Source organism: Sorex fumeus, unplaced genomic scaffold, assembly GCF_029834395.1.
Source record: "Sorex fumeus unplaced genomic scaffold, SorFum_2.1 ptg000043l, whole genome shotgun sequence".
NCBI classification, from domain to species: Eukaryota; Metazoa; Chordata; class Mammalia; order Eulipotyphla; family Soricidae; genus Sorex; species Sorex fumeus.
The window spans coordinates 32,418,717-32,440,324 of NW_026606100.1; the positions used below are offsets into that span (position 1 = coordinate 32,418,717).

The window sequence follows — 21,608 nt, forward strand, 5'->3', positions numbered from 1 at the left end:
ATATCCTGTAAAATGTGAATCACAGAGCGTGCACAGAGCCGGTCGGCAATAAACGACAATCCCCGGGCACATGGAAGAGGCGGTGGCCACGCCCACTTCCTGCCTTGCTGTCACTCGTTTGAAAGTTGGTCTCCCTCCGAGGCCTCGACTCCCTCCTCGCCCCGCCCACTGCCGTAAACCGCCTCCCGGAGCCGTCGCAAAACGCCCCTCCCCGCCCTCCATGTGGCGAAAACGCGAGCCCGCTTGACGGCGCGAGGTGGCTCAGCCGCAAGATGGCGGCGCTGGCGGAGGAGCAGACGGAGGTGGCGGTCAAGTTAGAGTCTGAGGCACCGCCGACGCTGCTCCCTCCACAGGCGGGGGACGGGGCCGGCGAGGGCGGCGGCGGCCCTGCCAACCACGGCCCGAACGGCGGCGGCGGCGGCGGGAGCGTGGCGGCGGCCTCGTCGGCCGGTGGGGATGGCGGGACCCCCAAGCCCGCCGTGGCTGTCTCCGCCGCGGCTCCGGCGGGGGCGGCCCCGGTGCCGGCGGCCGCGGCGGACGCCGGCGCGCCGCAAGACCGACAGACCCTGCTGGCCGTGCTGCAGTTCCTCCGGCAGAGCAACCTCCGCGAAGCCGAAGAGGCGCTGCGGCGCGAGGCCCGGCTGCTGGAGGAGGCGGCGGCGGCGGGCTCCGGAGCCCCGGGAGAGGCGGACGGCGCCAGCGCCGAGGCGGCCAGCGCGCTCCTCAGCCGGGTCACGGCCGCCGTCCCCGGCGCGGCGGCGCCCGAGCCTCCGGCCGCGGGCGGCGCGGGAGCCCCCGCCGGGTCGGGCCCCGCCGCGGGCGCCGCGGCTCCGGGCAGAGGTGAGCCGCGGGGGTCCCGGCGCGGCCGGGGAGGCAGGGGCTGGCGGGCCCGCGCCTCTGCGGGCTTGTTTTGAATTTCCTGGGCCCGCCTCTCGGGCCGCCCGCCCGCCCCTTTCTCCCGTGCGCCGGCTGCGCCGTCAAACCCGCCGCCGCCGAGCTGTCAGTCGCCGGCGGGCGAGCGCGCGAGCGGGGCGTCCGCGCGGGGCCCCGGGAGTCGCGGGCGGGGCGCGCGGGGTGGCGACCGCACGCGGCCTCCCGAGACCCGCGGGGTCCCGGGCATCCCGGGAGGGGGCGGGCAAGCGAAGCCCACCACCCTGGCGAGGCTGCGGGCCGGGGACGCGACGCGCGCGGGTTTTTCTTCGCTTTTTCAGTGGTTGGATTTTTGCTTTTGGGAAAACGAACGGCGCCCAGGCAGCTGCTGCGGTGCGCCGGGGAGAGTTTGACAACCCTCTAGGGATGGGTGGGAGGAAAGTTTTATTGCGGGCTGCTGAAATTCTTCTCTCTGCTTCTGGATGGGTTCTCGGGAGGTCTGGCACGCATCAGCGTATGTCTTGGTATCCTGAGTACCACCCCACCTCTCCTTTTTCTAACTTTTTTTCCCTTTTTTTTTCCTTTTTCTGTTTTGTTTTTGGGCCACACTGAGCAGTGCACCGGGCTTACTCCTGGCTCGGGACTCAAGAATCACTCCTGGCAGCCCTGGGGGGGAGCGTATGGGATGCCGGGGCTCGGACCCGACCCGGGTGCAGCAAAGCAAACACATTACCCACTGGACTATGTCTGCTTACCCCCCCACCCCTTTTTCGACAAGTGTTGTCAAAAAGTTCAAGTAGCAAAACTCAGAACAGAATATAACATCTCAAAGGTCATCTCCAGCCGATGATACATGTTCATTGGATTAAATTATCCAGTGCAGAGCCTCTGGCCCAAGTTCACTTACACGTGAGATCTAGTCTTTACAGCACTGCCAAAAGTGAACAAGTATGTTAACTCATACCTGGAAAAGAGTGGAGATGCGATTGGGAAGACTCTTCTGAATATTGAATTTTGTGAATGAACTGTGTCAGATTTATCAGTTGTTTTGCTATCCTCACTTTTTTTTTTAAATAAACAACCTCTATTTTTTGATCATAATTAGAAGGAAGAGAGGCCATCAGAGAACCAAAGAACATGACTGTTCATTATGCAGTTAATATTTTTCTGACATCTGGGCCAACTTAGGTTCGATTTCTGGCACCCGATATGGCTCCCTGAGCCTGCTTGGTGTGACCACTGAGTGGCAGAGCCAGGAGTAAGCCCTGAGCACAGTCAGGTGTAGTCCAAAAGCCAAAAGTAATTTTTTTTCTTTACATCAAACTCATTTTTTGGGGGAGTGGGGAGGTTTGGGGTATCTGACAAAGTAGCACTGAGTGGGCTCTGGAGCATTTCTGGCCATACTCGGCCAACCAGACCAGATATTTCAATGCTAGGACCTGTCCATGTGGCTTTGTTTAGGTCCACAGTGTCTGGGGCCATCATAGCCATCCTGGTGGTTCTTAGGCAACATCAGAACCACACCTGGCAATACTAAGGAGTTCTGCTATGCTGGGGAACAAATTCTGGGCCTTGAGCATGCAAGTCATGTGCCACTGGCCCCTGAGCTATACCCAGTCCCAACATCAAACTCTGATTAATAGTTGTGTCATATTTGGGATTAGTATACTTTAAATACTTGTGTTTTATGCCTTGAAATATTATGGACATTGTTTTAAGCACATACAATTTTGCTGTATTTTGGAAATTTGGGGAGGGACCCACACCCAACAGTGCTTGAGGATTACTCCTGGCTCTGAGCTCAGACAGTGCTTGGGGACATAATATGGTGCTGGGGATTGAATATGGGTTGGACGTCTACAAGGCAAGTACCTTACTTGCTGTACTGTTTCTCCAGCCCTTATTTTGGAATTAAAAATAAGCTGCCCCTATCTTCCTTTCCACCTCTAAAATGCTTCCATTTTTCAGGGGCCCGGGAGACAGCTCAAAGGGCTAGAGTTGGCACAGTGCTTGTGGGAAACCCGGATTTGATCCTCGCAGCAGTTAGTCCCTGGGCTTTGCCAGGGGCAACCCCTAACCACCACAAGTTGTAGCCTCAAAATCCAATTCTCACTCCCCACAAATGCTTATTTTTATAGTGTGAAGGTAACACAGACTAGAAAGTATAATAGGTATGCTGTAAGTACTTATGTAGCTCTGAGAGTTGGTATTGTTATTCAGGGTCTGGGTTGCTGGTGGTGGCTGCCATTTATAGCCAGTCTTGAAACAAGATTGATACAGTTGGTTTTTTCCATATACCATGTTTTATAAAATTGATCGTTAAGGTAGTTTGTTCCAGGGAAATAAATGAATCTTGATTATTTGAAAAAAAAATTCTTAACAAGTGGTGCTGGGGATCAAACCCAGAGCCTGACAAATGAGAGGCATATGTTCTGTAACTGAGCTACATCTCCAACGTGTTGAAAATTTTAAGAAATGGACAATCTGAAGGATTCTGGGGAGGGCGACCAAAGTAGTGAAAAATCCCCTTAAATATGATGTAGTAATGGTGAAACAAAGGACATGTATCTGAGAAACACCCCCCCCTTTTTTTTTCTTGCTTTTTGGGTTACACCTGGTGATATATAGGGGTTATTCCTGGCTCTGCACTCAGGAATTACTCCTGGCAGTGCTCGGGGGACCAGATGGGATCCTCAGATCGAACCTGGGTCAGCTGCATGCAAGGCAAATGCCCTAACCACTGTACTATTGCTATAGTCTTCCAGCCCCCTTTTTTTGGTTTGTTTTTGGATCGTATTTGGTTGAGCTCAGTGCTTGCTTCTGGCCCTGCACTCATGGATCACTTTTGGCCGGGTTCAGAGCACCATACGAGAGGGCTGGGAATTGGACCGGGATTGGCCATGTGCAAGGCAAGCATCTTACCTACTGTGGTATTACTCTGGCCACAATTCACCTCTTGACCTTAGCTAAACAACCACAGTCAGGTTATTTGCTTGAAAATTGTTTTTATTTTTTAAACAGTTGGAAGTGTAGCTGTGGAAGACCAGCCCGATGTCAGTGCTGTGCTATCAGCCTATAACCAACAAGGAGACCCCACAATGTATGAAGAATACTATAGTGGACTGAAGCACTTCATTGAATGTTCCTTGGACTGCCATCGGGCAGAATTATCCCAACTCTTCTATCCTCTATTTGTACACATGTACTTGGAACTAGTCTACAATCAACATGAGAATGAAGCAAAATCATTCTTTGAGAAGTAGGTGAATTTTTATGTACATTGTATGCATTCTTACTATACCTTATGCTCTGTAACCCCCAAAATGTAAGTTGCAACTCAAAAGATACTTTGCAAACTAGAGATCCTTGGTGCTGTGAGGACAAAAAATGCTAGGTTTGGTCTTGTGGAGAAGTCAGGGAAAGTTCCCAGAGGAAGTAAGGGTTGAGGTAAGATCTGCAGGTGGGGTGGGAATGAATAAGCCAGATGAAGGGTAGGTCAGATGAATGAAAAAAGGTCAGTGTAGCTGGAGCTAAGTAGAAAGGTGGGCGTAGTATAACGTGAAACTGGACATTTGCCTAGGGGCTAGGATAGTCAGGTTCTTAGGGTATATTGAAGGTCCTTATTAATCCTAAAAGCAATGGGAGGTAGTCTTGGGTAGGATTAGAATTGGCTGAGACTCACTGAATATTCAAGCAGTAATTGCATAAATAAAAGTTTCTTTTTGCTTTTATCTTGAGAGTAGTAGGAAGTCATGTTAGAATTCTATTAGTCTGAGAGTGATTGAAAACACAAAACGATAGCATCTTATATATAGACAGTAAAAGTCAATTTTTCTCTTTCATACAGTCCAGGACAGGTAGTATCCTTGACTCTTCTTCTTGAGGTGGGTTGAGGGGTTTGGGCCATACCTGACGGTGCTCAGGGCTTACTCCTGGCTCTGTGAATGGGAATCACTCCTGGAATTGTTCGAGACCACATGTGATTACTAAGAAGGTTGAACACATGCAGATTTGGGAAATCTTACCTGGGTCTGCTGCATGAAAGGCAAGGATACTACCTGCTCTACTCTCTCTGGCCTGAGTCCTTATCTACTAGGAACCCTTGTTACTCTAATGTTTTACCATTCTTGTATGTAGCTCCCACCTATGGCACAGGATGACTTTGCAGCTCTGAGTATGCATATCAGTGTTAATGTCAGCAGGGAGACTATGATCTCTGCTGGAAGTTGCTCTTCTCCCTTCTTCCCTCCCTTTCTACTTTCTTTTCCTCCCTCCCTTCCTGTGCTAGGTGTTGAACTCCAGGACCTCACATGCAAGGTAAGTGCTCTAATTGTTAGCTATGTCCCTCACTTTTTTTTTTTAACAACATTAATTAATGGCCACATCTACCTTTAAGGGAAGTAGCAAATATTTTTTACCGAGGTGTCTATATGCTCAGCTAACATTTAAGAGTTTTAACGTGGAAGAAGAAAAAAAAAGAATGCTTATGAGCAATGAGGTATTTTCTATGGAAGTCATTGAAGGATCAGTTACTATTATATTTGCATTTTGAAAGGACCTTTATTACAATGGGTGAAATAGATGGTGAGGGAACTGAGTGACTACAGAGTGACCAGTTTTGGAATATACAGCAGTGGTTCTCAGTGAGGGGTTAATATTCCTCCTTTTCCTGGGTTATTTAAAATGTGTGAAAGTGTTTTGTGTTTTTATACTAGATTGGTGGGGAGGAACTAGTGACTTTGGGTTGCCAGATTTTTTTTTTTTTAAATAGAATCACTGTGAGATACACAGTTACAAAGTTGTTCATGATTGGGTTAGAGTCATACAATGTTCCAGCACCCACCCTTTAACCAGTATAAGACAGTATAAGATTCATCCACCAATGTCCCCAGTTTCCTTCCCTTCCCACCCCTTTACCTATCTTATAGGTAATAGAGAAATTTTTTGTCTGAAATGTCAGTAACTCTCCTGTTGAGAAACACTGGACATGTGTGGTAGTATTGTTGAAGAAAAGTGAACATATTGGTGGTACACTTGGTGAAGGAGTGAGGGAGTTGAAAGTATCGTTGATAAAATAACCTTTAGGGGCAAGAGCAGGTAGGGTGCATGCCTTGCATGCATGAACTCAGGTTTAATCCCTGGTATTACATATATTCCCCTAAACCCATTAGGAGTGATCCCTGAGTGCAGATTAAGGAGTTAAGGTGTGGTCCAAAAACAAACAAACAAGCAAACAAAATAACCCTTAGGTTTCTGGCTCCCCCAGCTGGATATGTGTTACCTTAACTGAAATAGGAAAGACTGGAAGAAGATCTAGATGATTACGTTTTGGAATGTTTTTGAGTTCAGATTTGAACAGACCTCTGACCCATTTAGGAGATGCCAAGTTCAGAGGTTGATGAGGGTCTGGAACTCTGGATAGGGTCTAGAGCCATAAATTAGAGTGGTGTGCAAAATCGGTGGATATGGATGAGTTTGCCTGGTGGAAGTATGAAATACGCGGGTGAACATCTCAAGGGTTAACCTGAGTCTTGGGGAATTCCACCATTTAATGGCAAAGTAAGAAATATATAAAAGGAGAAGCTAGAGAAGCAGGAAGAAGCCAGGAGAATTGAGTTATAGAAGCCAAAGAAAGGGCTGAAGAGAGTGCTCAGAAGGTTGAGCACATGCTTTGTGTGTTCATGCCCCAGCTTTGCAAGATGCTCTGAGCATCTTGCAAAAAAACAAAAATAAATAAATAAATAAAAAACCACCAATAAAAGCAGATGCCAGAGAAAAGCAGCATGTAAGAAGGGGGCAGAATTTTATAGTTTGGATGAGAGCTGTGTAGCTCAAGTAGACCCAGAAGCCAGGCTTGTCACATATCATAGGTAATTGTACCAGAGTAATAAGAGAACTCACAACCTTTGGATTATGTGTTTTGATATTCAATCGTTATACACAGTGCCTAAAAATATATAAAGCAAATTGAAAAAAATTAAGACAGGCTAGTGGTGGCCAAACTATTACTCTGGATTAATTTTTTAATGGTGTTGTCTTAAAAAATGTTTCTTTTCCAGTTACATGGCATAACCATCTCTTTACTTAAGAGAACAGGAAATCAATAGAAACCTCTGTTCCCTTGTAATGAACAGTCTTAGTCTTTGTGTGGACCCCCTTGCTAAGATGAGGTTCAAGTCAGTGACTGATAACAAACACCAAGAGGTTGACATTTCTGATTTCATGGGACTTTTGTACAGAAACACTTAGCTAACATCTTGTAACATCTTTAAGAGTCGTAATAGGGTAACATAGTCATAATAGGATAACAGTTTAGGAGTTTTTTGACTCTCAAAGGCAGAGGCCTAATACCGTATATATAGCCATTGCTTTCTAAATAATTTTGCATTGTTTGCTGCTCTTGATGATTGCCAATATTTTGATCTTTAATTTTACTCCTTTTTTTTGGGGGGGGGGTCACACCCGGTGATGCACAGGGGTTATTCCTGGCTCATGCACTCAGGAATTACTCCTGGCGGTGCTCAGGGGACCATATGGGATGCTGGGAATCGAACCTGGGTCGGCTGCGTGCAAGGCAAATGCCCTACCTGCTGTGCTATTGCTCCAGCCCCTACTCTTGTATTTGGTTATAAAATGTTTTAAGTTTATTGCTTATAAATACTTTATTTTTACTTTCTAGAAAAACTAAGCCACTTATGTTTAATAAATATGTCTGATGTTAAGCATGTAAGGAATCATTAAGAATGACAAGTTTGTGACTGGAGCAATAGTATCGCAGGTAGGACACTTGCCATCCACATGGCAGCTTGACCTGGCTTTTCTCGCTGGCACCTCATATGGTTCTCTGAGCATCTCCAGGAATGATCCCTGAGCCCAGAGCCAAGAGTAAGCCCCGAGCATCGCTTGTTGTGACAAAAAAAACCCAAAACAATTAAAATTAAAACAATAGGTTTTTATGAGTATGTCTGGTATTGATTATTGTGTAAATCTGGGTGACAGGTATATTGACTTAATTATTTTAATTTTTGCTTTTTTATGTTTAAAATATACATTATAAGTAATTTTTAAGAGTGAATTTTGAGAGAACATAAAATTTAGTAACGGAGAAATTCTAACATTTCAAATGCTTGCCAGTGATGGCTTTCAAAAGCGATTATTTACCAATGATAAATATTTTTCATTGACTTAGTATTTTTTAGACTCTTTAAGATGGTTGGGGATGTATTTCACTTCAAGAATGAAATTGGTCATATTTAGGATAAATTACTATACTGTAATGATTGTGGAATGAGTTACTTTTGAACCTATAGCTTTAGTCCTGGATTGTTAGACTGCTGTGTTTCAGTATTTGGGAATGTTTAAAAGTATGTGGGGGAGAGGCAACCCCTGAATGATTACTTTGAAAATGACTTTTTAAAATCACTGAAACAGGTTCCATGGAGATCAGGAATGTTATTACCAGGATGACCTACGAGTATTATCTAGTCTTACCAAAAAGGAACACATGAAAGGGAATGAGACCATGTTGGATTTTCGAACAAGTAAATTTGTTCTCCGTATTTCCCGTGACTCGTACCAACTCTTGAAGAGGCACCTTCAGGAGAAACAGAACAATCAGATTTGGAACATAGTTCAGGAGCACCTCTACATCGACATCTTTGACGGGATGCCGCGTAGTAAGCAGCAGATCGATGCCATGGTGGGAAGTTTGGCAGGAGAGGCTAAACGAGAGGCAAACAAATCCAAGGTATGGGACGAATCCTAAGAACTGTATAATGCAGATGATGACAAGTGTGGCGTCTCATATGTGTATGGCTAGTTTGGGAATGAATTTAGACTCTAAATGCGAAGGTTCCTGTTCTAACGAAGATGTCTGATAGGTGAGAATTTAAGAATGGTTGCTTGTAACAGAACCCTGACTATGGTAGCTGGAACGTGTAAGTTTGATTTCTCATATGAGATGAACTAAAGAAGACTCTGCTAGGCTGGCGTGAGGGCCCACCCACTACCACCAGTGACCTTGCCTTCTAGTTTCTGCTCTCCCTTCTTCAGATGTATCTTTGGGGGTCAGGGTCATGACTCTGGTTGAGTGCTTGCCTTGCATCTGTGAGGCTCTGGGTTTGATTCCCAGCACCGCAAGAACAGAACTGTACCCAGAATGTGGCTTTCTTCTTTGTGCCTAGATGGTTATTGCAGCCTCAGCATTGCCACTGCATCCCTTGATGATAGAAGGGGGAAGGAAAAAGAGTCCTTGCCAAATCTCTGTTTTTCCTGGAAAACTATTTTTTCCCCCATAAAATCCAGTCCAGAGTGCATTTTTATGTACATCTGTTGACCAGAATTATTTTATATGGCTGTTCCAACTTCAAGTGAGCCCGAGAACAGAAATGATTTAACTGAGCACATCACTGTTCCAGTAATATCAGGATTCTGTTAGGAAGGAGGGGAGAATGACTGTTGGGTAGAGAAAGACAGAATGTGCTTCAGAGTATAAATTAATGTCATTGTGATTCATTCTATCAAGATAAGAAAAGGAGATATCAATGAAAAATTAATTGGAAAAAATGTTGGCTCTTTCGTAGGTATTTTTTGGTTTATTAAAAGAGCCAGAAATTGAAGTACCTTTGGATGATGAGGATGAGGAAGGAGAAAATGAAGAAGGAAAACCTAAAAAGAAGAAGCCCAAAAAAGATAGTATTGGATCCAAAAGTAAAAAACAAGATCCCAACGCTCCACCTCAAAACAGGTGAGGGGAGGAAGACCTCAGGAAGATGTGTGGAGGTGTGAGGTGCTGTGTTAGAGAGAGGGCAGGTTTATTCATTTATTCAGTGCAGAGAGTCATTTTCAATCTTGTGCTTTTGCAGAATCCCTCTTCCAGAGTTAAAAGATTCAGATAAGTTGGATAAGATAATGAATATGAAAGAAACTACCAAACGAGTGCGCCTTGGGCCTGACTGTTTACCCTCCATTTGTTTTTATACATTCCTCAATGCTTACCAGGTACGTGCAATGATGGGACAGTCCCTACCTGGAGGGTCAAGTAAAATAATATTTACTAGGAAGGGAAACTTAAATGCATTAACTACGTTGCATTAACTGCATCTTCTTTTGCGAACTCTTGATAGACACATATCATAGAGCAGTAAGGGAAGGAGAATTGGACATTGCTCAGAACAGACAGACCATTACCAGTGTGTAAAAGACCTTTACCATCACATCTGTACCAGGATCTTGCCTATTGGGCCCTCGTTTCACCAATGAGGATTCTCCTAGCTATTGAGGAAGAGGAGAGTGTAGTTTATCTTCTTTCTGCCCCACACCTTTCAGTTTTCCCCCTCTGTCCTGCCCTTTCCACTCTCATCATTGTTGTGGTGATGGGGCTTGAATACACACTTCGCTGTGTTGTTTTGTGTATGGGTGTTCTGTGAGGTTCGTGTTCCTTTAGTTAGGGCACCTGCACACATGCTTGCTGGTTGCTCACATTCTGGGTTGAGTCACACCAGTCACAGGTGTGATGCTCACCTGGTGCTCACACACATCCTTCCTGGCTGTGAACTTGCACTTCTTATCTGTGGTGCTTGATGGGGCTTGCAAATACCTCCCCAACAACTCCTTCCCCTTATTTTGTTTTTTTGGACCAGCCCTTTGGTGCTCAGGGCTTATTTCCTGGCTCTGCACTCAGAAATTTCTCCTGGCAGTGCTGGGATGACACACAGGGTGTTGGGGATCGAATAGTGGTCAGCTGTGTGCAAGGCAAGCCCTTGCACTGTCTCTCGAGCCCCAGCACCCCTTTTTGTAATGCTCACATAAGCCTGTTTGCGCCAAGGCTGGAAATCACATACAGTGCCAGGGATTGCAACAGCTGAGCTGCAAGGACTGTGTTCTCTGCAAATGGGACCCTGCATTTGAACTCATGACCAAAGGCTTTAAGCCACTGCACTGTTTCTCTCGGCTCTGTGGTTCATTTTCATTGTTCTTGATTTAAAAAGTCATTGGTCCTGGGGTGACTCAGTAGTAGGGCACCTGCCATGCAGGCATGATGCCATGAGCTCTAGCCCCAGCATTGCCCCATAGGCCAGATGCAATCCTGTGGCACTGCCTTTGGAATCCTTGGCGCCGCCATAGTATATAATACTTAGTGCACTGCAGCCTGAGGGTGTGACCTCACATATTTTCTGTGTGTTGTTGTGGTTACCAGAGATCAGACCCAGGAGTCACATATGAGCATCCTCGTTACCCCTGACTTACATTCCCAACCCAAACTTAAGAATTTTATATCTTTATAGAGTCTTTGTAATAGGTTGCCAAGAATGTATTAGTGAAGTGCAAAAATGACTAACATTTGCTTTAAATGAATTTAGAGGGCAGAAAGGGTTAAAAGATGACATGTTTTCAAAGTCAGTGCTTTCATTGGGTTTCATAACAGTGAACTCTACTCTTTTATCTCAGAAAAATAGGTAGCATTATGCATTCTAACAGATGACGTTTTCTCCTAAAACAGTATTGGTTAATAAAAATTTCCCCCCCACATCGGCAGGGACTTACCGCAGTAGATGTCACTGATGATTCTAGTTTGATTGCTGGAGGTTTTGCAGATTCAACTGTCCGAGTGTGGTCTGTGACACCCAAGAAGCTTCGTAGTGTCAAACAAGCAGCAGGTAACTGAGCATCTATTATTAGTGCTTTATATCAGTCTGGGGTGCATGAAATTTTATATATATATATATATGTGTGTGTGTGTATAGGTAAAGGTAAGGTAAAGGCCCTCCTGTTGATTGTCGATTTGCTCGAGCGGGCCCAGTAACGTCTCCATTGGAGACTTTGTTGTTACTGTGTCTGGCATATCGAATACTCTCGGTAGCTTGCCGGGCTCTCCGAGAGGGGCGGAGGAATCAAACTCGGGTCGGCCATGTTGGCTACGTGCAAGGCAGACGCCCTACCCGCTGTGCTATCGCTCCAGGGCATACATATATATATGTGTGTGTGTATATATATATATATATATGGTATTGCAATTTTTAAAAGGATTTCACTGGATTTTCTGTTAATTTAGCATGCTGATATTCCTAACAGTAAAAAGTATATTGGAATAGAAATCACAATATTGGAGTTAGAAAGGATAATAACTTTTCTGGGTCTCAGCTTTTCTATCTGTAGAACATTTAGACTAGGATAGTAGGATAGTCTCTAAAGATCAAAATCTAACATTTTATGATTATTTAAAAGTAAATTTTCGAAAATGTTTAAAGTTTGGGCAGGAGCAATAGCACAGCAGGTAGGGTGTTTACCTTGCACGCAGCCAATATGGCTGACCCGAGTTCGATTCCTCCATCCCTCTCGGAGAGCCCAGCAAGCTACTGAGAGTACCGTATCTTGCTTACACGGCAAAGCCTGGCAAGCTACCCGTGACATATTCAATATGCCAAACACAGTAACAACAAAGCCTCACGATGGAGATGTTACTGGGCCCACTTGAGAAAATCGATGAACAACGGGAGGACAGTGAGTTTAAAGTTTATTATTTTGGGCAACATCTTGGAGTGCTCAGGGGCTCCTCTTGGCGTTATACTTGGGGACAATTCCTGGTGGTAGTCGGGTCTTGTGGTGCTGGGAATTGAACTCAGGCCTCCTACATGCAAGGCATTCACACTAGTCCTTTGAGTTATCTCTTTGTCCCCTTCAAAAACCTTTAAAGTTAATATTTGAGAATACTTTGTTTTACCCATAAAAATGATGGAGGACTACGGTATATGTACACAATGGAATACTATACAGCTATTAGAAATAATGAAGTTATGAAATTTTCGTATAAATGGATGGACAGGGAGAATACATGCTGAGTGAAATGAGTCAGAAAGGGAAGGACAGATATTGAATGACTCCATTCATTTGTGAGATACAAAAAATAATAGCATGAGACTAATATCCAAGGCCAGAGAAAGCAGGCCAGGAGGACTGGTCAGTAGTTGGAAATTACCACAAGTGTTGAGGGTGCGCAGAGGGTCGTTAAGATAGAGGAGGGTCACATATGACAACAGTAGCTGGAAATGATCACTCTGGACAAGAATTGAGTGGTGAAAGAAGGTAAAGGGATATACCTTTCATTATCTGTATTGCAAACCTTAATGTCCAAAATGAGAGGGTGGGGAGAGGGAGGGAGGGGGGGGGAGAGAAGAGAAGGAGGGAGAGAGAGGGAGAGGGAGGGAGAAAGAGGAGGCAGAGAGAGGTAGGAAAGAGAGACAGAGAGAGGGGAGAGAGAGCGCATAAATTCAGGCTGGGAGGGGGAAGTTGGCGGTGCGGAGGTGGGGGGAGGGAAATTGGAGATATTAGTCCTGGGCAACTACACTGGTGGAAGATGGATGGGTGTTGGAGCATTGTATGACTGAAACCAGTCATGAACAGCTTTGTAATGTTCTCACAATGATTCAATTAAAATACAAACACAAAGTTCCACTAAAATTCCTGTAAGATACAAAAAGAAGTAAATGGTGGAGAAAGAACTAAGTTTTGGATTTCATTTTTAAAAGTTTCTTGCTGCCTATGTTGTTTAAGTAATTTTTTGAAAAGTTTTTTGCTGTTTATATTTAAATGTTTAAATATTTCTTGTTACCTATATTTAAGTATGTTTGAATCCATGACTCTCAGCTTTTGTATCTGAAGTGTGTTAGTTAATAGCTGCTGTTATCTGAAGTAGATCCGAAGTTTTTGACCTTGTTTCATGCTAATGAACTGGTTGGTGCTAAACTGTGGACCAAAGGTATAAACCAGTCGTTCTCAACCTTTTTTTTCCAGCTGTCCCCCTTTTCTGATGTTTCCTTCCTGTGACTTTTCCCACTCTTCCTTCTGATTGACTCCTAGTTTAGTGCCTTGATCTCGCATTTTTGCAGTTCTTAGCTGTGGCCATCCTTGGAATATCCTGGGGACCATAGGCCCTCTGACTGAGAGTTGTTGGTTTATACAAGAGGACACATTTTCACCAGTTTCAGTGTTTTTAATTTGGTAACATACTCAGTTCTAGTTCCAGCACTGTCTAGCACTGAGTAGCTATGTGCACTCTAGCAGATTATTATCAGTTCTGAATCTCAGTTTTCTGTCCTTCACACCTAACAGAGGGATGATTATTGCCTAAGTTAGAGAGACATTAATATGGTGGTTGATGTGTAGATGGAGCTGTTCAAGTGTTCCTCTCCTGAATCATGAGATAATTACCTTAAATTGTTTTTAAAATCAGTGTTTCTGGACCATTTTAGATCTTAGTCTCATAGACAAAGAATCAGATGATGTCTTAGAAAGAATTATGGACGAAAAAACAGCAAGTGAGTTGAAGATTTTGTATGGTCACAGTGGACCTGTCTATGGAGCCAGCTTCAGTCCGGATAGGTAAAAATACAAATAATATAATAACTTCAAAATGCTGCTGTGTTATGTTGGAATTAGATAAGCGTTAACTACTGAAAATATTATGCAAAAATTTTGGGAAAATGCTTCTATAAAAATCTCATGTTTGGGGCATATGCTGCCCAAGCCCATGTGCTGCTTGTGCCCACATGGCCGAGCACATGTGTTGCCTGCATCTCCCCTCTTGAGATGTGTCCTTTCATGCTTTCCTCTCTCATGCTGGGATGTGTGTAGTGCCTCTCTCTGCCTATGGAGAAGCCCACATTCTCTCTTGAGTGCGTTATTCTCTCTCACTTTCTCTCCCTCCTTTCCCCTTTCTAAAAACCTCCAAATAAAAAAATCTGCCTTTATTTAAAAAATGAATCTCATGTTTTCTATTATCTTTTATTATTTTATTAAAAAAATTTTTGTTTTGTGGCCACCTGTTCTCAGCTGTGCTCAGGGTTTACTCCTGGCAGGGTTCAGGGGACCACATAGACTGCCAAGGATTGAACCCAGGTTGGCTGTGTGCATTGGCAAGCAACCTACCCACTGTACTCTCTCTCTGGCTCCCAAAATTGTTGAGGTTTTGGTTTGTTTTTGGACCACACATGGCAGTGCTCAGGGATCACTCCTGGCGGGCTTGGGTGACTATATGTGGTGCCAGGGATGCAACCTGGGTTAGCCTCTTGCAGGTCAAGTGCCCTTTTTGCTTGTCCTCCAAATTGTTGAGCTTTAAGTGACGTAAATGGTTGAATTTTAAGTGACATAAGTTGTTGAGTTTTAGGGGCACACTGAGCCTCCCACATGCAAAGCATGTGCTTATCCTCAGGGGCTATGTCTTTGGCTCTGAATCTTTAAGTTTTTCTCAACTGGTTATATTTGACATTTTTCATCATTAACCTCTGTGAATTTTTGTTTAAGAACCGTTTTTTTTTTTTGGGCCACAGCTGGCAGTGCTCAGGGATTACTCTTGGAAGCGCTCAGGGTGCTGAGGATTGACCCCAGGTAGCCACATAAGTGCCTTTGCTTGCTGTACTATTGTTCCAGCCAGCATTGTTTTCGGGGGGAGGGGGAACCTTTTTTTTTTAATAGTGTAACCTGTTTGAGTAAGTTACTCTGGTTAGCATTTTCAGCTCTTGCTTATCCACTGTGAATTCCACGTTATAAGTCAAAAGTGAGATGTAGATGTCTTTCACTGTGTTCAGTAGTGATAAGTGTACGGAGAAACTGAATAGGTACCTGGAAGTTATCCTGGGGACCAATCATATTAACTTCTCTTCTCTCAGAAACTACCTGCTTTCCTCTTCAGAGGATGGAACTGTTAGATTGTGGAGTCTTCAGACGTTTACGTGTTTGGTGGGCTATAAAGGACACAACTATCCTGTGTGGGACACGCAGTTTTCTCCGTATGGATATTACTTTGTATCAGGGGGCCATGACCGAGTAGCTCGGTAAGAACATTGTGATCTTATGACTGGGTCTGTTTATTTTATTTTACGTGCAGAATGGTTTCTTGTTGGAGATTAAAAGCTCCTGCCAAAGTCATTTTCACTTTTATTATTCAGAATCAACCTTTTGAGAATGTCAGCATTCATAGCTTTTGATCTGAAAATTAATTTGATTCTGATGTTTGCACTAAGTCTCTTATATGGAGTTTCATGTGCCCTGATTTTTCTCCCCTCCCTTCCTAGCTAATAAGCACATTTCCCCATTCCCATCCCATCAAATATTTAACCTTTTCAGTACCATTGTGAGCACTTTGTGTATGTGTGCCAGGGATCAAACCCAGCACCTCATGCACATAAAGGGTGTGCTCTATTGTTGAGCCTTTGTTTCTTTCTCTTGACCTTTCAAGTTCAGAGGGGCTGGAGAGATAGTACAACAGGTGGGATGCTTGCCTTGTACGTGGCCGACCTAGGTTCAATTCCTAGCATCCCCTATAGTCCTGCTGTGCACCCCTAGGAGTAATTCCTGAGTGCAGTGTCAGGAGTAACCCCGAAGCATCACTGGGTGTGATCCAAAACATAAGTTCAAGAGGAAGTAGCTTAAGAAAATATTAATTCTGGGATGGCCAAAACTTGGGAAACATATTTACTGTGAGTCATACTAATATTTGGGATGGAAGAGAATAGAGGCTTTATATAGAGAATTGAAGAGTTGATGAAATTTTTGACATCAAATTTTTGAGGAATGAGTTTTGGGGCCATTGCCAGTGGTGCTGAGGGCTTACTCTTGGCTCTGTGCTCACTCCTAGCAGGACTTTGGGATTGGATATGAGATGCTGGGGATTGAACCTGGGTCAGCCACCTGCAAGGCAAGCATCTTACCTGTTTTATTGTCTTTCTAGCTGTGTTTTGTTTTTATACCACATAGCCCCGGCCCAGGAATGTTAGTCTCAATGATTCCCCCTCCTTTCCTCTAGTAAATTGAGGTGGCACCCATTGGGACTAACTTTTCACAGATAATTTCACATTTGTTTTGGGTTCAATTTGACATTTCATAGCTAATTTATCATCTTTATTTTTAAAACTTATAAAAAAGGCTTTGGGCTACAGACCACTATCAGCCTTTAAGGATATTTGCTGGCCATCTTGCTGATGTGAATTGTACCAGATTCCATCCGAATTCTAATTATGTTGCCACGGGGTCTGCGGACAGAACTGTGCGGCTCTGGGATGTCCTGAATGGGAACTGTGTAAGGATTTTCACTGGACACAAGGTATCTTCCACTTGCCATTTCAGAAGATGAGATTACTTTTGAAAGAAAAATAATTTGGGGTGTGTGGGGGGGTTTGGATCACACCCAGCTATGCCCAGGGATTACTCCTGGTACTGCTCTGGGGGACCATATGGGATGCCAGGGATTGATCCTGGGTCAGCTATGTGCAAGGCAAGCACCCTCCCTGCTGTACTAGCACAAGAAAAATATTTTAAAATATTTAACCACTCATACATTTCATGGGGCTGGAGCAATAGCACAGCGGTAGGGCGTTTGCCTTGCACGCAGCCAACATGGCCGACCTGAATTCGATTCCTCCGTCCCTCTCGGAGAGCCCGGCAAGCTACCGAGAGTATCTCACCCGCACGGCAGAGCCTGGCAAGCTACCTGTGATGTATTCGATATGCCAAACACAGTAACAACAAAGTCTCCAATGGAGACGTTACTGGGCCCGCTCGAGCAAATTGATGAACAATGGGAGGACAGTGACAGTGACATACATTTCATATGTTATTCGTATCGCTGGAATTTGAAATTGTTTTGGGCGGGGGATATGGCTCAGCAATAGAGCAGTTGCTTTGCATGTGAGGCCCTGGGTCCTGTTCCTGGCACCACCCGAGAAAAAATTTTTTTTTTAATTTTTATTAGTGAAACACCATGAGGTACAGTTGTAGACTTACGAATTTTTGTGCTTGGGTTTCAGTTATACAATGATCGAGTACCCATCCCTCCACCAGTGCCCATTTTCCACCACCATGAATCCCAGTATCCCTCCCTCCCCATTCCTCCTCCCCCATTCTGCCCTGCCTCTGTGGCAGGGCATTCCCTTTTGTTCTCTCTTTTTGGGTGCTGTGGTTTGCAAAAGAGGCAATGGGTGGCAATCACGTTCAGTCTATAGTCTACTTTCAGCATGCTTCTCCCATCCTGGGAGGATCCTCCCAACACCCTTTATTTGGTGCTAAGAAAATTTTTAAAATGCTGTTTTGGTATGGCTCAAAGGGTTGAAGTGTCTGCTTTGTGTATGGGCGATCCAACTGAACTAATTTTTATTGGTTCTTGGGCCACGCATGGCAGTGCTCAGGGAAGTATGTGGTCCTAGGGACTGAACCTGGATCTCCTGTATGCAAAGCATGCATACAGCCTGTTGAACTAGCTCTCCAGCCTCTGTATTTTTGTAGTTATTTTTAACCCTGTTTTAACTTTTGACTCTTCCCATGGATTCCTTTTCTAGGGACCAATTCATTCCTTGACGTTTTCTCCCAATGGGAGATTCCTGGCTACAGGAGCAACAGATGGCAGAGTACTCCTTTGGGATATCGGACATGGCTTGATGGTTGGAGAATTAAAAGGCCACACTGATACAGTCTGTTCACTTAGGTTTAGTAGAGATGGCGAAATTTTGGCATCAGGTAAAATTCCTTACATGGCTTTGGGGTAAATACTATGTTAAAAGGAAACACTGGGTACTGACAGTAGCAAAACTAAGTCCCTGTTGTTTTTAGGTTTTACTTCCAAGGATTAGCCATAGGATTCCAGAGTGTTACTTTACATGCATAATGACTTTTCAGGTTAAACTGTTGAAATACTCCTTTAGAAAGATGCAGAGTTGTTAATCAAGTTTAGACTTGAAATTAGAAAAATACCATAGCTGGTAGGGTATTTGCCTTGCATGTGGCCAACCCGGGTTTGACTCCTCTGTCCCTCTCAGAGAGCCCAGCAAGCTACCGAGTATCTGGCCTGTACAGCAGAGCCTGGCAAGCTCCCCCGTTGTACGTTTATAACAGTAACAAGTCTCACAATGGAGACGTTACTGGTGCCCACTTGAGCAAATCGATGAACAACAGGACAGTGCTACATAAATATACTTGGTAAGGGTTAGGGAGGTGGCTTTAAGGGCTAAAGCAGGGGATGGGGTGGGGTTGCAGGAAGCTAACATGAAGGGTTAGTCTTGCTTTTCGTGCAGAACTCTGGACTCAGCCCCCAGTATGCATGGTCTCCATAGCACTGAAGGGTGTGGCCCCCAAACAAAAAAACCCAAATACTGGGCTAAATTTCAGAATCTAAATGTATTGGGCATTCCTAAATATTTTCCTTTGATTTACCCTAGGTTCAATGGATAACACAGTCCGGTTATGGGATGCCGTCAAAGCATTTGAAGATTTAGAGACTGATGATTTTACTACAGCCACTGGGCATATAAATTTACCTGAGAATTCACAGGAATTACTATTGGGGACATATATGACCAAATCAACACCAGTTGTACACCTCCATTTTACTCGAAGAAACTTGGTTCTAGCTGCAGGAGCTTATAGTCCACAATAAACCATCGGTGTTAAAGACCTTTTGGAAGCTACTGTTTGAAAAAGGGAGACTAAAAGCAAATACCTCAGTGATTAATATTTAAGCTACAAAGAATGTTTTGTCTATATGGATCTGGAAGTATGCTGCTTGGAAAATCTGATCAGGACAATTCCACGTTTCTATAGCAACCACATTTAACTAATTTCTATTAGTTGAATAAGAGGTATTATGTTCGTGGAGGGGACATTAATGGTGCTTTGGATTGTGTGGAAACTATGCATTTTCTGTTCAGATGCTACTTTAATTTATTATGTTTAGAAAAAATTTCAACTGATTTCAGTAATTCATCCTGCTTCAAGATTCAAATTGAGTAATATACTGTCTTGAATTTTAGCTGAAGAATTCTATGAGCATGTATGTTTCTACTGTAAAAATGTTTCTGTATGACACTCAAGTAGTATGTCAAATAATCCACTAACATTTTTCCTTGGCCCATGGTTAGTGGAACATACCTGGCTAGGGTAAACTAAACTTGAACTAGATGAGGGGGCTGGAGAGAGTACAGTGGGCAAGGTGCTTGCTTTGCACACGGCTTACCTGGGTTCCCAGCACCCCATATGGTGCCCAGTAACAGAGCCAGGAGTAAGCTAGAGCACCGCTGAGTGTATCACCCCTCCTCCCCAACTAGATGAGGTACAGCCATCCACTGATATCTGAACCGATGCCTATTGAAGGCTGTACTCACTGCCCCTCACCCCCACTCCCTCTTTAAATCAGGTGAAGAAACAGCAGCTCTCATGTTCTACTTCAGCTCAAACGCCTACATACAACCTAGTACACTTGAAGTCAGACAGACATTTCAGTTGCTTACCTCCAATACTGAGCCTTGCTTTGGGAAACTAAAATATTTAGACCAAGTCACTGCCAGTTTTTTTTGCCTTTGTTGCATTTTGTACAGTTTTTATATTTTTGATATCTTGTAAATAAAGACAACCAGCTTTTCCAGGTTCATAATTTATTGTACAAATTATCACGATGAGTCATTAGCTTCTTCAGGTATCAGAACTGGACAGATGAGGTACAGTTTAAAATCCTATAAGCAAAGAAAAAAACAAGTTTAACCAAAGATGTGTTCTACTCTGAAGATACTCAATGATTTTACTAGAGAAAGTGAATGCTGATTCATCAAATTCCCAATGGAATCAGTTACTCCCTGGCCCCTCTCCAATTCAGTTCAATACAGTTTAACCCAACATTTCACCTTTAACAATTCAGTATGATTTGATGACTATGCTATTGAACAAGTCTAGTATGTGTCAAGTAATATGACGAATGCTAAAACAATAGCTAGACTGTTAATCTCTAAGGCACAATTTCTCCATTTTTATTACCACTTTTCTAAAAGTAACTACCATGAAAAGAGGGGCAAAATGGAATATAAGCCATGGGCTACTGCATCCTGGGATATTCAGGCCCCTAAGAACAAAAATTTTCGGGGCTGGAGAGATAGCACAGCGGGTAGGGCATTTGCCTTGCACGTGGCCAACCCGGGTTTGATTCCCAGCATTCCATATGGTTCCCTGAGCACTGCCAGGAGTAACTCCTGAGTGCAGAGCCAGGACTAACCCCTGAGCATCGCATCAAAAAAAAAATTTTTTTTTCTCTATTTGCAAAGGACTTATAAGGTGCGATCTGGGCTTTTGTTATATACGTGTCAGTGTACTGACAACAGACCGGGTATATATTGACACTAGCCTGAGGAAATGGGAGCTGAAAGATATTATTTGTGTAAAACTTTGATTTTAGGGCCAAGGATATGTCTCTGGTAAAGTATGTGCCTGCATACGAGACCTGGTTATTATCACCAATATGGGGGGGGGGGGGGGGAGGGAGCCCAAGCGATAGTATAGTGGGTAAGGTGTTTGTGTTGCACATGGCCAACCCAGGTTCTATCCCTGGCATCCCACATGGTCTTCCCTAGCTCAGCCGAAGTGATCCCTAAGCACAGAGCCAGGAGTAAGGCCCAGGCATCACCAGGTGTGGTCCCAAATCAAAGCCAAACAAGCCCTTCCTTGGCCTGCCTGGCAAATGAACCAGAGGTGGTGATGGGGGGAGGGTGCGTGTCTGTGTGCAGCTAACCAAGCAAAAACCAAGATACCAAGATGTATTTACAACTGATTTCATAGGTTGGTTGATAATCCTATACTTTTAATACTAGTAATTAATTATTAAATAAGAAAAACAAGAAAAAAATGTTTTGGGGCCAGAGCAAAGTGATAGTACAGGCCTTGCATACAGCCGACCCGGGTTTGATCCCTGGCACCCCATATGATCC

At 44.1% G+C, this 21,608-nt stretch overlaps 2 protein-coding genes across 3 annotated transcripts in view; one reads left to right on the plus strand and one right to left on the minus strand.

Annotated features, from left to right (window-relative positions):
* TAF5 (TATA-box binding protein associated factor 5) lies at positions 1 to 20,287 on the plus strand. 2 transcript variants are annotated; one of them, XM_056120375.1, is made up of 11 exons: positions 1 to 840; positions 3,892 to 4,129; positions 8,302 to 8,617; positions 9,453 to 9,616; positions 9,735 to 9,870; positions 11,408 to 11,528; positions 14,121 to 14,250; positions 15,537 to 15,701; positions 16,792 to 16,969; positions 18,201 to 18,378; positions 19,077 to 20,287. In XM_056120375.1, the coding sequence occupies exons 1-11, from the start codon at positions 273 to 275 to the stop codon at positions 19,292 to 19,294; spliced, it is 2,412 nt and encodes an 803-aa protein (XP_055976350.1). In that variant the 5' UTR covers positions 1 to 272; the 3' UTR covers positions 19,295 to 20,287. The 2 variants fall into 2 exon arrangements, with proteins under 2 accessions (XP_055976350.1, XP_055976351.1); XM_056120376.1 differs by lacking the exons at positions 16,792 to 16,969; positions 19,077 to 20,287 and having other exon boundaries at positions 18,201 to 18,353.
* ATP5MK (ATP synthase membrane subunit k) overlaps positions 20,272 to 21,608 on the minus strand; it is an 8,122-nt gene continuing 6,785 nt past the window's right edge. The window contains exon 4 of the mRNA XM_056120377.1: positions 20,272 to 20,366. The gene's annotated coding sequence lies outside the window, so the exon portion shown is untranslated. The remainder of the gene's footprint in view (positions 20,367 to 21,608) is intronic.